Source organism: Vombatus ursinus, unplaced genomic scaffold (genome assembly GCF_900497805.2).
Source record: "Vombatus ursinus unplaced genomic scaffold, bare-nosed wombat genome assembly UNPS02014845.1, whole genome shotgun sequence".
NCBI classification, from domain to species: Eukaryota; Metazoa; Chordata; class Mammalia; order Diprotodontia; family Vombatidae; genus Vombatus; species Vombatus ursinus.
In genome coordinates this window covers 1,936,223-1,954,442 of record NW_020954623.1, presented here as the reverse complement: position 1 = coordinate 1,954,442, position 18,220 = coordinate 1,936,223, and the positions used below count along the sequence as shown (strand labels likewise).

Sequence of the window (18,220 nt, the reverse complement as noted above, 5' to 3'; positions counted from 1 at the left end):
CTTTGCCACCTACCTGCCCCTCTAAGGTCCTTTTAAAGTTTAAATCTGTGAGCCTATGACATTTGTTCATTCATTCTGTATTCACCCGGATCATGCCATCAGTGACTGGACCCCTCCTAAGAGGCAGGGCATCTTTGCCCATTCACTCACTATCCAGGCAGGTCATTCCTACTGGTACCCTATGCGTAAGGAGGAGGAAGGCTCCTGCACCCAGGGAGGTCCCACTACAGACCCATGTCTTTTTCCGAGAACATTGAGGTTTGGGGTGGCTGACCCCCTTCCTCATTAGCATTCACCCCAGAGTGCAAAATGAGTGCTTTCTGAAATCCGTAACCTACAAAGGCCATTTTTCATCAGGCTGGGGGGATGGCGGCTCATCTTTTGCCCATCAGTGGGACCCAAAGACCAGTCCTGTAATATCCTGAGGCTGCCTGTCTGAAATGCTGTAAACAAGGCAATTGGGAGATTTTTGGTTGGGTTGCTCATTTTTAAACTCATTCTTAAAGAGGAGGGGGAAAAATCGTGAGTGAGGGTCTTCTCCACACTTTGTGGAGCCCATCCATGTAATTCTTCTTAACGACAGTGCCCTCTGTTGGAAAACACGGCCAGAAAAGAGATAGCTGGGCCTGGAGCCGACAAATGAACTGGGCTAGGTAAATTCCCTGTGGCGCCTGTTCATGCAACACCCCTGCGCCAAACTCCCCCACCTCTGACAATGTCAGGCAGCTGTCCTCAGGGATTCCCCATTCTGCTCTAAAGCATTTCCTATCAGACCTAGGTGGATGTCCCTGTCCTGGATGGGAAATACAGAGGGTGGCCCAGCCCTCTCCACTCAACCTCCAAGGAAGTAAGGAAAAAATGCCCACCCCTCCTGAAATGCAGAGTGCACACAGAGGGCGCACTGCACAGAGGCTGCCCACTGGCTCAATTTTCTGGCTTCTCCAGGCCAGAAGGCAGGCGTCCTTCTCCACCCCCACCCCCGTGAGCTGGGCTCAATCTTTGTCAACAAACCCAGCTGCCCAGCCTGGGCTCTTCCAGGGAGCTGGGCTGGGGAACTGCAGAGAGATAATATCACTGAGGCCAAGGACAAGGAGGTGATGCAAGGAGGGAAATGTTTTATTTTGGGAGGGGAATGTTTTGGATGAAAGCAGCAGTGCTTGGGAGGAGGGTTCAGGAAACGGACACCCAGGAGCAAGGGCACGAGCATACCTCTGCCATCTCCACCACACTGGCTGCCATCAGTGTTTGGCACAGATAAAGGCACCGTGCCTCTCCATTTTGGGAGGCCACCATGTTGTCTTGGGGTAACTCCTTGAGGTTTGGGCCGTGGTCTACACGGTCCCCAAAACCTTGCCCAAAACTGCAGCTGGAGGGGGCCTGGTGGGGCCCAGCTTATTTTCTCTACCTTGCGTGTGATTTTATTTATGTGCACACGTGCACGTACACAGATCCCTCACACTCTCCCTGCCCAGCTAATTACAAAGTTAAAATGACGGCATGTTCACGAAGGGTGCACTGTGGCTGGCAGTTAATGTCTGGAGATATCTCACCTGTGGGAAAGCCCAGACGTGAAGGCAGTCAGCCCCTCCGCCCACCTTGCTGCTCCCAGGCCAAGAATGGCAGGTAAAGTCACTGACCTCACCGGCTTTGGTCCCCTCGGAGCAGAGACCGTTCAGGGGCCCAGGGCGAGTCCAGAGCTGCCTCTGTGCCCCTGAACGGCTGTCTACAGGGAGGCAAAGTCAAATGCACACAGAAGACAGGATGCAAACCTTGATGTAAAGCTTTATTTCTCAGAAAGCCGCACCCCAAACACCTCAAATGCAACAGACGTTAGCAGAAGCAAACAAGCAACTCTCTCCTCCTCCCCTGCCCCATCGCATTCCTAAAAGAAGGCTTTCAGGTCTGGTTTTGGTGACATCGACTACCACTGTCTCAGCATCTCCAGGAGTGGGAAGGGTGATTCACTGGTGATTTCCTTCTGAAGGACGGCGAAGGAAGGGGTGGCAGTGAGAGCTGGAAAACACCATTTCCACAGTTCAAACCTCAAAGCAAGCAGGAGAATCTTGGGCAGTACTTCTGGCAGACGGTCAGCTTTCCAGCCTTGGCAAATACCCGAGGGGGAGCAGGAACCAGGGGCGTGTGTGGCAGCTTCTGCTGGGCCTTTGGCTCCTGGCTGCCCCCTTGGTGAGCCAGATGCTTCCTTCCAGGGGCCACGGCACCCCTCACCCCAGGCCCCTCCCACTCCCTTATCCTTGCTTTAACGGGCATTAAAAATAGAACACAAACAGGGCTGGAGACGGGAACAAAGTACAGGCGGTGATGCCAGGCGCCGGTCGCTGGACTCGCTGCCAGAAAGGGGGCACCAGTGGGGTCCCCCGGGAGCCAACCTGCTTCTTTAACTTAGGGTGCCACCCCATGCCGGCCCACAGCCCTTGGATGCTGCATTCTATCTGCGTAACCCTCAAACGTTTAACAACTCCCCCCCCCCACTAAATTCTGCCTGTGCATGCGTGCATTGTGTGATCTGGCTGCGAAGCTATGCTCTGTGCTGGGCCTGGGGGTAGAAGCGGCCTGGCGCTAGCGGTGGGCAGCCTTAGTCGGCCCACTTTCCTTTCACACGCTTCTCATGGTCCAGAAGCCACTCCTTTATGCCCACTCCTCCCGTGTAGTTGCCAATTTTTCCACTGCTGCAGATCACTCGGTGGCATGGAATGATGATTGGGATCTGGAAGAGAGAGTGAGAAAGAGGTCACTGCTTGGGGAGGGGGTTCTTAGGAAGTCTGGGGGTCAGTGATGGTGCCACCAGGGCAGGGCAGGGGCCACGTCAAACTCTGCTGGTCCAGCAGAGTGGGCAGGGCTGAGGTTGGTTATGGCACGCTGAGGCCCCTGGGTGACAGATCGTGTAGGTGCTCCGATGACTTTGGCAGGCCAAGAGCATGGGCACCAAGGGGTCTGGAGAGGGAGAGAGGCGTGCCCAGTTTTAGCCTATGGGAAGATGGCATGAGCTCAGGCTGGGACTGGGAAGGCTTGATGGCATATATGGGCTCACTACCCCATCCCTTCCAGCTTTGGAAGCCCCTCCTGGGGAGGCCTCTGCTCTCCCAGGTCACACTACCATCGCCAGGGGGCTGCTGGACAAACCAGGCAGACGAGGAGACAGAGGACCTCAGGTTGGCTTCCATGGAAGAGGGTTCCCTTTGAACAAGGTTGATTTTGGCTTCCCTGGGCGCAGCGAGAGCCAAAGCCTGGACTGTGGGTTCTCTCCCTCGGCCGGGCTAGAACCGGTCAAAATCCCAACACCGAGGAACCAAGCTGAGAGCTCGCAGATGTCCAGGGTTACAGAACTTGTTTTAAGGCAGGGGCTCTTAACTTGGTGGCCTGTGAACTTGTTTTTTTGTTTGTTCTTTTTTTTTTTTTTTGGCTAGGCAATGGGGTTAAGTGACTTGCCCAGGGTCACACAGCTAGTAAGTGTTATGTGTCTGAATCTGCATTTGAACTCCGGTCCTCCTGAATCCAGGGCCAGTGCTCTTCCCACTGAGCCACCTAGCTGCCCCCTGTGAACTTGTTTTAAAAAATATTTTGATAACCATTTCAGTCTAAGTGGTTCTCTTTGTGATCTCTGTATCTTACTTTATATATTTTTAGGAGAAGAGTCCAGAGGCTTTCCCAGATGCCCAAGGAGGCCTCGGACAGGAACAGGCTCTAAAGGGGACTTTCTAATGGCAGTGGGTTCAAAGCCTGGCTGTCGGTCATTTTCATTAAGGTGTCTCTATCTCTCCCCAGCCTTCACCCTGCCCCAAACCCAACTAATCAATCCAGTGTCAGCATCTGTAAAGGGCTTCGCAGCCTCAGAGATGGGGGAGGATGCCACGCATTCCCTCCTTCTACGGATGAAGTCGAGTCAGGGCATGTGTCGGTCAGCAGGGACTCAGTGCCAGCCCAGGACTGCCCCCACGCTGGGGTGCCTTCTCCTCCTCGGAGAGGGGGCTTAAGGGGGGTCAGGGGAGCGAGCAAGAGGTGTCTCCCCTTGGTTTTCTGAAGAGTCCAAACTTTTCCTTAGGAAAACTCTGTGCCACTGAGGAGAGAACGCCTCTTGCGATTCCACCAGAAGGTTCATTCTGTAGCTTCTGAAGACGCCTCTCCTGTCCGCCACTTTCCATCTCCATGACCCTGAGCAAGCCGCAATCACTCATCTGTAAAATGGGTGGGGGGAAGGACCGGTGGTCTTTGTCTAAGTCTCTCCCTCCCCATTCTAAATCTACGATCTGAGAAGCCGCAGAATTGCCAAGTTGGGTGGGAGGGGTCTCTGTGGTCCCCGGTCAGCCGGTGGGTGGCGGTCTCCTGACTGGGCTCCAGTCTCCACTCCCTTACAGAGAGTAGAGGATTCTGACTTAAAAAGGAAAACCAAGAATCATGAAACGCCCACAAAGGGCTCACCGACAGCACCTGAGCCTTGTGGGGGCTTGACAGGTGCTCAAACATGGGACATGGCGGGCAGCGTCAGCTCAGAGGGCTTCTCAGACCATGTAGAATGGGAAGGAATCTCAGATATCCGGGTTCCGAGCCTCTCACCTCAACCATGAGGAAACCAGGAGCTCTGTCACTATAAAGAAGCTCCCCAGTCTATTTATTTAGGGTTCCACAGCCTAACTGAAACAAAGAGCGGAAAAGGAAATCCCAAACGGATCACCATAGACCGTCCAGCCTCGTGGGCTTGGCTGATCCCCTGGAGATGGACCAAAGACAGGCCGCTAACCACTCAAGGAGCGTAGGAATGCTGCCTGCTATTTCTACAGCTGGGCATGGGCTGAGTGCGCAAACTCTCAGATGGACAAATGGTTCTGAGACTCCTTGTGGCCCTGCCTCTACTTCCTAATGGTGCCCACCCCACCCCTCTCCCCATTCCCCTCTTACTATCAGCAGCCACCTCTTCCTCTAATTAGCAATGGACTGGTAATGGTGCCCCATTACCATCCTGAATGCTCTGCTATGAATGAATGAGTGAAAACGCCTTCATGAAGACTCGCTGATACATAAGTAATGTGGCAAATAAAGGACTGTATTCAGTGTCTGGAAGTCCTGGGTTGAAATCCTGTCTGATCCCAGCCTCAGTTTCCTCATCTGTAAAATGGGGATAATGATGACACCACCCTCCCAGGGTTATTGTGATGCTCAAAGAAGGTCACATGTGTAAAGCACTTAAGAAACGGTTAGCTCTAACGGGCTGCACCTGGGTATAAGGACTGGCTAACGTCTACCCCGAGAGGACGGAATCTGTGGAGGGAACATTTCTGACTCACAGGAGGGTGAAGTGGTGAACACAGGTGCGGGCAGGCCATGGGGACAGTTCGCTGGGGGCATCACAGCTTTAGCACCACAGACCTCGGTGCCATTTCAAAGATCAGAGGACCTCAGACCTGAATCCAACGCCTCAATTTTCCAGATGAGGAAGCCGAGGCAGAGAGGGGCTAAGTGACTTCTTGCCTGTCCTTCAGACTCAAGGCCAGCCCACCACGCAAAGCCCACGTGACTGTCCAAACAGCATCCTCGCCCCGTCCGTGCAGCCTAACGGAGCTTCTCCTCTGATCTGTAGACCATAAATAATCTGCTCTTTAAGTACAGAGAAACTTTCCCAGAATTCTGTGTGAAAAGTTGGCAGATCACAAGAAGGGCAGAATTCCATCATTTTTAGTGGCGATCACTACCATTCCTGAAACGTCTGTCACAGGAAAACGAGCACGCCGTCTCCGGGGACACAGCAATATTTCCTCTAGCGCCTCCTTACCAAATCCAGAGGTCCAAATGGGGCAGCAGCCGGGGGCGGGGTTAAAATGCTGGGCAACCTAGACGGGAGTGACAACGCAGACTCTGTCTGACTGTCACAGGATCAGATACAAAATGGGGGGCCTGGCCCCGGTCCTCTTTCCTCTGACCTGCTCTTTAAAAACCTAAAATGAGTCCTGCTGCTCCCTTCCCCAGGCAGGCGTCGGCGATGTGGACGCGGGGCCAGACAGCCGCACTCTGGTCGGCTTCTCTCCCCAGAAGGGGCGAGAGGCTGAGCCCTCCCTGACTCTCACCATCCGCATCACGGAGAAACACGGATGGCTGCGCTTCTCTCTGGGCTAACTCTGTCATCCGCTTGACGGCCATTAAAGTGACGAGACTCGCTGTAGCTCCTGGGGGTCCTGAGGCCGTTTTCACGGGAGGCCGGCTCTCCCTTCTTTAAAGCCTGCCCTGCCTCGACACGTGCCTTTCATCAACACCCAAGAAGCTCCTCGTCTTAAGAGCCCCCTGAAATCCTCCTGCCGGGATCCAGGCCTCGCACAGCCCCGCTCTCAAATGCTACAAAGCTCCCAGACCTATGGATCTGTCTCCAACAAGAATCACAGGGAGGGGCCTCTCGGTCAATAGCGGAATCCCTCCAATGCTGGCACAGGCTGAGCATCTTCTCCAACTTTGCGCTCGTTCTTCTGGGTAGCAGCCCACAAGGGAGAGAGCTTGTTTTCACTGGCAGCCTCATCAATACCTAAATCCTGGTGTACAAGTGACACGGAGACGCGGCGATCAATAACTCCCTGGGCGTTTTTTCTTCTGGTCAAATGGCTCAGCACGATGACAGCCCTGACACCTAGAACACGACGCTAAATCTTTATCAGCCGCCGCCGCCGCCCAGGAGCCTGGCAGAACAAGCTCACTCGGTCATTAGCGTTCACGGCGAGTGGTGAATAAACCGGCTCCTGGAAAACGCGTTTGTTTGGAGAAAGGCGGGGAGGACTCACTGCCCAAAACACTGACTGCCCTAACCTGCACCGAGCAAATTCTGGCCACGGACAAAACTGCAGGAATCGGGTTGGGGGGGTGTTGAGGGGCAGCGAGGTGGCGCAGTGGACAGAGCACTGGCCCTGGAGTCAGGAGGACCTGAGTTCAAATCCAGCCTCAGACACATAATACTTCCTAGCTGTGTGACCCTGGGCAAGTCACTTAACCCCAACTGCCTCACCCAAAAAAAAAGATGGGAGGCTAGCTCGTTCGGGCTCCTCGATGGGAGGCAATGGACGATGGGCGAGCTTTCCCGCCACCCAAATTCCCCTTTCCCCTCAGCCGGATTTCGGAGAAATGGAAAACAACACACCCAACACCGCGAGAGGGATCAGAGACAGCTCGCGTTTACTGATAGTCACCCAAGGACACGTAAAGCAGCGCCGCTCTGCGATGCCCCCAACTTCTGCCTCCTTGCAGCCGGCTCTCAGCGTGGCTGAACACGCCCTCCCCTTAGGCGTGACTGATGCTTGGGCTGGGCGAGACACTCGGCTCTTTGTGGCCCGACAGCCACAGAAATGGCGTGAGTGGACACCTGCCCTGAGGCGAGCAGGGCCGTGGAAGGCACCGTCCTAATGTCCCCCATCTCCCAGGAGGGCCCCGATGCCTTTCCAGTCCTCCTCTCCTATTCTAATGAGGTTTTTAATTGAGCTTTATGGGCACCCTTGGGGGCCCACAGGCCTCACAGCCAATCTCCATCGCAGTAAACTACTGGAAGATTTTCTTGCCAAAGGTGAGCCACCCCCGGCATGTCCTCGGCGTAATTTCCAGCCCAGACGGTGCATGTCTCAGCTGCTGCCGGCACCTTCTCCACCTTCTCATAAAGTTGAAGGTCACTGTATGAATTATGGGAAGGAACCCAACTAAAAAGAGAACCTTGTAGAGAGCACCCCCCCCCCCCCCCGCTGTCCTTTACACACAGGAAAAGACAGACTCTAAGAGGATGAAGGAAAGGCCCCCCCCTCCCCAAGATGTGAGCGCTCGGCCAGCCGGCCTTCTTGACCAGCCAGGCGTCCAGGCCCAGAAGGTGCCTCTCCCTCGCTCTCTGTGTGTTTAAATCATGCTTTCCTTCTAGGATTGGCTCATCTGCCACCTCCTGCAAGAAGCCTTCCAGACCTTTGACTTGTGTTCTCTGCTCCCCAAATCACAGGCCTCCTAGTACGGGACCTGCCTGTCTGTCCACGGCCTGTCCCTTACCCCTGGACCTCCAGGAATTGATGAGCCTGAACTGCCTCTTCAGAACAGTCGGGGCCCCAAACGTTTGCTGAACGGCTCCAGAATGGTACATGGATGCAGCCGACATCTTGGTCTGAGCCGGCCACGGCTGCAGGAACCCAGGCGCTCCCCTTCAGGCGAGCGCTGTCCCTACTGGTCACCTCCCCATTAGCCTGCTTCTGTCTGGCCAGGACGCAGTTGTTTGCACGCTGTCTCCAGGGCCTAGAACTGGCATTTAGTGAGCACCTACTGTGCGTCCGGTTCTGTCAAGCTGGACCGACTGGCCAGGGAACAACCAGTGGAATGAGGGGTAGGAACAGATGTCCAGCCCACAGTAGGTGCTTGCTGCTGGCTGGCTGTAGCACAATCGATGCCTGAACACAGACACTGTGGATGTCCTGCAGACCAATGGCGACTGACCGAACAAGAAATAAACATGTTCTTAAGAAATGCAGAAAAACTATTTTTGAAAAGTGAGGGGCAGCAGCTGCAGTTTCAGGCCCAGGATAGCCCTTTCAGATTTAAATGCAGCTGGGGCTGGTCTAGCTTAGCCAAAGGCCTCCAACGACAGAACTGTCTCCTGGAAGGATGCTGGTTGGCCTGGGGACCCGAAGGGGAAACGTCCGGTCACAGCTGTGCTTGGGAAGCCTCGGAAGGAGAATGTGTCATGTGTGAGCTGCCACCCTCTCCGGGCTGGGGCTCGGCCGGCGGCACACGATGCCCTCTGCCAGAGGAAGTGGACAGAGCCCTCCCAAGTCTGCCAGCGCGCTCACAAGGCCCCCTCGCCGCTTAGGTGTCACTTCTAACACCATCACAGGCACCTTCCAAGCAGGATATAAGGCGCAGAAGGAAATGCACGCCTGCACGCCCAGAACAGTCATCCCGGGACCCGGGAAAATGAGGGGCCACAAGCAATGGTTTGTCAATACCACAGACCGTACTTGACAACACAGGACATTCTAATAGGGCAGAGAACCCTCCATGAGATAAGGGGGCACGTGAAGATGACGCAACCCGAAAGGAGAGGCTGCTCAAAGGATCACAACGCATTTCTGTGCAAACGATGTAATTGCCATCTCCAAGAAACGTAGCCCGCTTTGCCCTCAGGCACACGGGAGCCTGGCATCCTGGCAGCAGGGTGGAAACACTGCCTTCTCCGTCGTGAGAAGGGACAAGAACACTGAACACAGAGAGTAGACACGGCAGTCGTCTTTTCTTTTTTTAAAGATCTCTCTGATTTTAGTGACTTCCCATCCTGTCATGGGACCAGGGCGTTTGCTCTCCCTGAAATGATGGTGCCGTTTCATCCTGTCCTACAGACTTCTGTCCAGCTTTAGGGAACAACCCTCACTGCCCAACAGAAACAGGGCTTCCCTATTCCCGGGTGGTCATCCACAGGCCCCAACATAGACAAAAGCCCCACATTTCCCAGGCTACAACTGGATCCTCTGCACATTCCACAAGAGTACACGTGCGTGGCCATTTTGTGCACCAAAGGGCTGGTCTTCCCACAGTCACAGGTGTCTCCCCCTCCCCCTTCCCCCAGCCCCCCAGGATGTGTCTGGGGCCTCAGAGCCCCCCATCCCCTCCATGTGGGTCAGTTACAAGCTATCGGTCCTTTCTGAGTCAGGGAGAGCCGGCCATCAGTGTGCACGGGGCTGAGGAAGGAGAGACGCCACGGCCACTTCTGTGTGTGCCACCACCCACCCAGCTCTAGGTGCCAGCCGGGCACGGCCGTTGGGTGACTTCAGACCTGACTCGAGTTAAAAGCAAAGAACCTGAAAATAAGGGAGGGGTTCTAATTTGAGAAATGTCCCCCTCTCCACTGTTAAGCACAACCAGAATGAAGGAGATACCCCCTGAAGTAGGCGCGTGGAATCCGGCATCTTCCCTGGCCGCGTTTGTCCGCGATGCCACTTCCATGAGGTGCCCCAGCCCCCATTTTAGGACTCAGGTCCGCAGGCCTGGAATAACCCACTTACCAGCCAGCTGAGAAGAGGACCCCGCTGGGTGCAGGTCCTACCCGGCATACATGGCATTTATAATTGTACATGTATGTGTGAAGACACGTGACTGAATGCGTCTGAGGCCAAACACACACCTATATACTTATATACATGTATTTAACTACTTGGGGTGTGTGTGTGCGTGTGTGTGTGTGTGTGTGTGACACACACACACACACAGGAGGTAGATGGGGGATGTGTGCACATATACGCACCTATATTCACGAACTCTTTATTCGTCTGTATTTACTGACTTTGTTTTTCTGCAGGCTGTATTTTCAAATGTACCCTCTGGTTCCCCCACTCGAATGAAAACTCGCTGCCACTAGGGCTGGGCGGTAAAGGGGTGGGGAGAGCACTGGTGGGTGTCAGGAACCTGCCTCAGACAAGTCACTTAACTTATCTGTGCCTCAGTCTCCTCATCTGTAAATTGGAGTAAGAGAAGTAGCCACCTCCCAGAGCTGGGGTGAGGACAAATGAGACAACGTGTCTAGTGCTCTGCAAAGCAGAAAGTGCTGCAGACGTGCAAGCTGATCATTACTCTTCGTCCTTGTATCCCTGGTACCTGGCACACAGTCGGTGCCTAATAAAGAGATGCTGACTGCCTGACTGGTGGCGAGGAACGCTCCCCCTCTGTGACAGGAGGCCTCCCAGAGAGCCGGCAGCCAGGAGACGGACACAACCCCTACAGGGATGAACAGACGGACGGAGAGGCGCCCTTCCGAACTGCCCAGGACAAAGGAGAAATCCCACGAAAGCATCGCTGTGCGCACACAGAGGACGAAGCCCTCACGAGCTCCCGCGTCATGGTCCAGAAGTGGATGCGTCCTTACCGGGTTGTCCCTCATGGCTCCCCCGACAGCTCGGGCGGCTCCGCTCTTCCCCACCAGGGCTGCAAGCTGCTGGTAGGAAACGGTGTCTCCCACTTTCACTGCTGCCATCAGCTTCCACAACACCTGTCTTCTGAAAGAGTCTGAAAGAGAAAGATGGAGAATGACACCGTTCCGTCCAACGGACGGATCCATTATAAACAGCGGCCCACACCGGCACCCGGAGGCGTCTCTCTCGGCTCCGCCACGGCCCGTTGACCTTGTCGTCATCAGGCGGGGCCGGGAGCTTCAAGGGTGACGAGGATTCCCGGGGCAGAAGCCCACCTTCGTGGCGGCTGACCCTGCAGGTGCAGAGAGACTTCCTCATTCTTATCTAAGCTCTTCCCCATGCCACATATGGCTCCAAAGTGGGCTTCTCCATTAGGTGGGCAGGTAGGAATTAGCGCAAGGCCCAATTAATAGGCAGAGAAAGAACGGGTTTCTTGCCCTCGACCTTTTGTATTACCAGCTAATTTCAAACTTCAGCTGAGACACAGAGGGGAAAGAAGCTGCCGAGCCGGGGCCAGCATTACCCCGGCCCTCTGCGGTAGACTGGAGATCCCCCGAGCGACTGCTCAGAACGCGAGGCATTCTCAGAATACAGGGACTGGCCACGACCTTGGCTACGGGCATCTTTAATGAAAAGGCCTGCCAAGATAAAATAACTTTATTCCCATTTTACTTGACAATCCACATTAAACTGCATTTGCTCTTCATCTGGCTGAAGCAGTGAATGCGTGAATGTGTAAGAGCAATCCCCCTCACCCCCAGGTTTTAAATTTTCCCTCGGCAGGCACCGAGTTCACAGAGGAGACACCCCCACCCAGCCTCGCTGTGGGGTTGGCTTGAGTCAGTACGCCCCTGCCCTTCTCAAGGCGTGATGTGGGGCTTCGGAGTGGCTGGAGAGGATGCAGGCTGCTTTGCCCTGAGGTTGGGGACCCAGAGAGCCAGGGAGGCCCCGGTTTTCCAGGGGAGACAGCTACAACAACAGGCATGTCTCCGTGGGCGGCGGCTGCAACGCCACCGATACTCCACTTGGTCCCAAACTCACAAAGCGGAGGGCTGTGCTCCGAAAGGGAAGGACCCCACTGTATGTGCGTTAAATAACAAAAATCACTTCTTAACTGGAGAGAACGCTAATCACTTCCCTGGAAAAAAAAATCTGTTTAGTCTTTATTATAGCATTAAGCAAATTAAACATCAGCATAATCCAGGTGATATGAGAACAGGGTCATCAAAGAAATTAACTTTGTTGTTCATCCATTTACATGGATTAGGAGAGGGCAGCAGATAGGAAGCGTGCTCTAGTTTTTATGATATAATTTCAAACTGTACACCATTTGTGGCAGGAGGGTGACTGGGGGGTTAATCAGACTGATTTGTCCTTTTAATTGCTTTCTATTCAAAGAAAATTCATTAGATAATGTTCTCTTCAAAATTCATGAATCAATTTAACTGGAGAAAGCACATTACAGAGCAGGCTCATTAGCACATGCAGTTGTGCAAGCACTGATTGCTAGGAGGGTTTCCTCAGGCAAACAGACACTGTTTACCATGCTTTTCTCCGAAAGGTTCATTTGAAATCAAATTGTTACTTATGATGATTCTTGTGGTGATTGTGGGGGTGAGCCAGGAGGCTCCCAACTTCCTGCACTCAGAGGTTTCGGGGAATTTCTGTCCAGGGGAAAAACAGCCACCACCCAAAGCCGGAACAATGAGAGAGCCGCGTCCGCGTTGGCAGGGACGGACGCCAGCTCCCTCTGTCCCCTCTCGCTCCCACTGCCCACCAGTTTGCTTTGTGTTTCTCTTGGCAGAAGGAGAGAAGGAGGCAGGTTAGACCGGCAGGAGAGGGGAGACCTGAAACTTCACAGAAGCTGCAGGAATAAAATGAGGGCTCTGTGTACAAATGGAACCGGGACCAGCAACAGTGGAAGACTTCCAGCGCCATCGCTGGAGAGCCCGGCCATCGAGCTGCTCGGGAAACGGCGGCCAATTCTGGCGTGTGGACTGGGCTGCACAGTAACGCCACCAGCTTCCCTCCGACAGCGTGGCGTTGAGCAAGCCGCTCGGCTGCTCGGCTGCCCTTTCGTGGGAGCCATCATGTGCAGTGTGCAGGCCCAGGGAACGTGGCCACACAGGAGGGAGGGGATGCCTCAATTAGCTGAGCGGCCGTAAGAGGCAGCACCCAACAGGATGAGTAAAGCATTCCCACGCGGCTGCACCTTTCAGGAGAGGCTGCCCGGCACTGGGTGGGACTGGCAGCGGTTTCTGAGGGCAGTGCCAACCTCTGATGCTTTAGAAGTCAGACCCATGCACGAACCCTCACACACGTGCCCAGATGTGGACTGTGCTTTCAAATCTCTCATGACTGCGCCTTCCTCAGGGATTTACTGTACGGTGCTCCTCCAGCCCGGGGCCTCTGGAACCGTGCCTGGTCCGGCCTGGTCAGAGGGCCTCAGTCGGTCTGGGCTGTTTTCTTGAGGATGCTGCTACCATCTAACCTGCCTTTGGCTGTGAAGCCAGACACCCCTCCCTGGGGCCAAGAAGGGCAGAGGGGCAGGAAGAGAAGGCTGAGGAGGGGCCCGTTGGGGCAGGGGATGCTTCGCTTGTCTCGGCATCTTTGTTTTTTGGGGGGAGAATGTTAGCGATAGGGTTAGTTACCAAAATCAACTTTTGCAAAGAAAAATAAAAGAGGGTCATTGAGGCTTTTAAAAATGCCCACAAAAGTCAGAAGAAAGGTCAGGAGGCAGATTTGCAAGGCAGCTGTGAAAATACATGTTGAATGGAGGATGCACCTGAAAAGCAAGCAGTTTATAGTGGGTCAGCAGCCTCATGTACAATCTGCTTCTTCTGTTTTACTTTGCATACAGAAATGACCATTTTATTTGGTGCTTTTTCTTGTCAGTATGAAAAAGAAGGGGGGTGTGCTTAACTCCTTAAGGCAGAGACTACTCCATTTGTGTATCCGCAGAACGCCCAGAGCACACAGTAGGAGCTTAATAAAGGCTCACTGACCAACTAGTTGCTCATATATCAAACAAGGGTGATGCTACTCAGAGGCGGTAGCAGGGCTGCGGGGGAAAGAACTCAGGCTCTGGGGTCAGGATGTCCAGGGTTCAAGACCCATTTGGATACCAGCAGGCCCTGAGACCTTGGGCAAGTCACTGAACAGGCTGGGTGCACCGGTGATTTCTCTAAGATTCTAAGTTTTGGAGCAGGCGCTGGGCTGCACAGGGAGAGGAAGGGATTCCCTGTGAACTCGCCAGACAGTCTTTGCAGGATGCTGCAGATTGAGGAGGGCACACTAACCCTTCCCTTACTCCAAACACCCCCTTGGATCGCGAGTGCCCACGACTGCACGTGGCAGAAAGTTCAAACGCAACCCCTGCGCCTGGTCCTTGCTCCCCGTCCTGGGTGGGATCCCCCAAGAACCATCCCTGTCCACCTTCATTGCCAACAGCCTCATTCAGGGCCTGCTCTCTCAGAGTCATCTTCTACTTAAAGCCAAGAGGGGAGTGATTAAAGGTTCTGGATGCCATGAATTTGAAACCAACTCCGCATAGATTTACACAAGAATGTGCTAGCAAAAATTGGGGGTGTGCATGGAGTTTCTGACCCACTGGTTGCCATATGCTTACTACTTCTAACTCAATCCACTCTGGCCTTTTGACAAGTCAGTGGTGCCCTGTAGACATTCAGATCAGCTGCACTAGGTGCTGGGAAGAATGCTGGGCCACAGGTCAGGGAAGAAGGGAAGGAGGGAGGAAAGGGAGGAGAGAGGGAGGGAGGGAAGGAAGAGTGGGAGGGCTCCCTAGTGCCTCTGCTGGGTCTGTGAAGCCTTTCTGTCTAGCCCATCCTTCGTGGCCCACCCATTGCTTTCCTCCACCTCTGGGCAGGTTTGTCCCTCTCCCCAGAAGACAGTCCGCCCCCCAGCACCTGGTCTGCAAAGCCACCAATTCTCATCCTTCCGGAGGGAGGCTTTTCCTAATCCCCCCATCATCACTGTGTGTGTACCCTATATATGAACCTTAGTGGTGAACATGCAGCATCCCCTGGTAAAATGTAAGCCAGTGAACTGGAGGGGCCGTCGGATGCTTCTCTTTGCACCCAAGGCACCTTCCAGGAGGCCCGATGCAATACTCCTGATATTGAGCTTTCCACCCCCTCATCTGGAAGCTATGCCTCTCAATGGAGGCCAAGAGCACTTTAAATTGGGGGGGGGGGCATGTCAAAGTGTGAAAATGGGCAGCTCGTGAAAGCCCCCTAAACTGTCATGGACAGACTGCTCTGGAACCATGCCTCCCCATCGTGTGCTTGGAAAGTTTCTGGAGGCCAGGTAAAATACTTTATATATTCGTACCTATTAAAATACATACACGGAGACTTTGGGAACACCACGTGTGCACGTGTGTGTGACACATGTATGTATGCATCCACTCACGCATTACGTATATAGCCACGGTCTATGGGTGCATACACACATACACAGGTGCGTATGTATACACATATGCGTGTATGTAAAAACAGAAGCACATTTATCTCAGTCTCGATCTTTGGGCCCCAGTTCTCAAGCCCATCCGGATGCTTTTGGACTGTGACTCGGGCATCTTGTGTGCTTGGAGCAATCCCTCCCGGACGGGCATTACCTGAATCCTGGATGGCCTGCTGCCCTCTCTGTCTGCCGCCTTTACCCAGGGACAAGTCCTGGGGGCAATCTCTGGGGAAAGTCCTTCCAGCAGGAGGCTCTGAGTCTGCTGGGGGCATCCCTCGGACAGCCCTCTCACTGGACTCACATCTCCCCCATCTATCCAGAAGCATGAGACTTGACCCCGTGATACTAAAATGTGGGGGCGCTCTGCCTCAGTCTGCCAGCTTGGTCTTTGCCCAGAAAATGGCTTGAGGAGAGCTGGGCCTGGCCCGTCCTCGCGCCAGCCCTCCGGCTCCTGGCAGATCTGCCAACCATCTCTCTGCTAATACGCTCTTGAGTTTTCCTAAGAGTCCAGGTGAAATTCACTGGCCCATAGTGGGCCAAGTCCATTCATAAAACTCCTCTCCCTGCCCAGCGCTCCTTTAGGTGACGCCATGGTGCAAAGCGGTGAGCCGGGAGCCAGGAAGACCCGAGTTCAAATCTGGCCTCAGACACTGACTAGCTGTGTGACCTTGGGCAAGTTACTTACCCGTTTGCCTCAGTTTCCTCTCCTGTAAAATAAGCTGGAGAAGGAAATGGCAAACCACTCCAGGATCTCTGCCAAGAAAGCCCCAAATGGGGTCACAAAGAGTAGGACACAACTGAAAAATGACTGAGCAAGGTGTTCACTTTAGACTACAAATTTTGTACATGGTCTGGGCCATAACTGCACATCTCCTTCAACAGGGAAGGCAGGGCCGGTAGCCATGACAGCAGGTGAAGCAGACTGGAAAAGTCCACACTTTCACAGTCATGGAGCCACCACCACTAGAAAAGCTTGAGATACGTGGGATCTTGAGTAAGCAGTGAAGCTTCAATGATGTACTCATGTGTGTGTTGATACACAGTAATCACAACAGCCGGCATCTACACAGCCCTTCTCAGAAGCACAAGGAGCTGGTGAGAGGGCGCGGTCTTCCACTCACTAAAGCCCTTCAAGGGATATCAGATGTCCGTCATGCGGAACTGGGGCTTCCTCACTGGGACGCATTGGCTTAGCTGGCCTCGAGGCATTCTGTGAGTCTATTAACAGGGTTCTCCAAGGTTCCCTTTAACTCTCAAATGCCAGGAGTCTGCCGCCAAGCCCTGAATGTGCACCGTCCCTTGTGGAGCTGCCCAAACGGTTTCGGAACTGCCTTCAGAGCCTTCACCTCATTCTTCAGAGTCTCCTCCTGAGCCAAAGGAAGGTCAAGGATGAAGCTGAACTGGAGAAGGAGATGAAGAGGCACAGAAATGATGGGATGATGATAAGACATGCGGTCTGCCGAGGGCAATGGACAGAAGAAAGGGGCTAGTGGGAAGTGGGAACCCAAGAGAGGTAAGAAGACGGTAGCAGAGCCCTGGCCCCTACTCAAGGGCTGGGCGCTGAGCTCAAGGTCATGGACAACTGGACAGATGCCGCAGGGCTTGAGAACAAGTGACCCAGTGTTCAAGGAGAGGGAAGGGAAGGCAATGGCCAACAGTGGGCCAAGGAGCTTTGCTCTGATCCTGGTCCTAGGATATATTTTCAGAGAGATAGAAGGAATAAATGAGCACCATAAGGAAGAATGGCTTCCCAAAGGAAGGGGTGAACCAGGCCATATTTATTTCCATCATTGGCAAGACTCCCAAACCGGCTGATTCTCACTGATTTTAATACCTGAGGTGGGGTCTTTACCGAAGTTTGGAAGGAAAATTAGGACTGAGGAATCCCTTGAACCCTATGAAGCAGCAACACCTTGGAGGTGAGGAGATGCCTCCTCAAGAGAAGGCCCAGGAAGGATATCTGAGAATGAATATTTTATTTCTCCTGTCAGTGCAAATGTGCTTTCAAATATGAACAACTACAAGCAGATGCTCTAATTTTACTTTGGAATAAAATTTTTATTCTGCCATCAATTGAGGCACCTTGGTCCTTCGAGGTATTCTTAAATCCCAGTCTTTCTAGCAATTAATGCGCACAATATCACCCACACCTGCACCGAGGGTTGAGAACTGCATGGCTACTTCACCATCCGTTGGTAAAGTCTTTAGCCACAAAGTGACCAATGACCTGACCTTAGACCCCTCCCAATGGACAGAAGCCAGGGTCCTCTTTAGGGCCATACCCTGGGCTACAGATTGGTGACCTGGGAAAAGGGTCTGTCTGACTGCCTTTAGAAAAATTGGCTCCTCTCTCCTGTCTGGGATTTTTGGACACAGCTCTCTCATTCTCAGTCTCTGACAGGTGAGCGTTCACATTATTCTGACAAGAGTCAGGCCTCTATGTCCCTCTCCCTTTCCCCTCAACTCCAAGTCTTCTTTGTGTTTTCTTTCCCCATTAGAAGGTAAACTCTGTAAGGGCAGGGTTTGTCTAGTTTGCATGTATTTGCATTCTTCATGCTTATCACAATGCTTGGAATAGAGGAAGTATTTAATGAATGCTTTTTCATCCATCCATCCATCCATCCATCCAACCAACCATCTATCCAACCAGCTATCTAGTCATCCATCTACCCATCCATCCATCCATCCATCCATCCACCCAACCATCCATCCATCCATCCATCCAACCAGCTATCTAATCATCCATCCAATCAGTCATCCATCTAACCATCTATCCATCCATCCATCCATCCATCCAACCATCTACCCATCCACCCAAC

The 18,220-nt window shown here is 53.4% G+C and overlaps 1 protein-coding gene across 1 annotated transcript in view; it reads right to left on the bottom strand.

Moving 5' to 3' along the window:
* Positions 1–1,762: 1,762 nt before the first annotated feature.
* Positions 1,763–18,220, bottom strand: part of MGMT (O-6-methylguanine-DNA methyltransferase) — a 274,354-nt gene continuing 257,896 nt past the window's right edge. Inside the window, exons 5-6 of the mRNA XM_027840510.1 lie at positions 10,874–11,013; positions 1,763–2,725 (exon numbers count right to left, since the gene is read on the bottom strand). Coding sequence (XP_027696311.1) covers positions 2,594–2,725; positions 10,874–11,013 — 272 coding nt within the window. The 3' untranslated portion in view covers positions 1,763–2,593. The remainder of the gene's footprint in view (positions 2,726–10,873; positions 11,014–18,220) is intronic.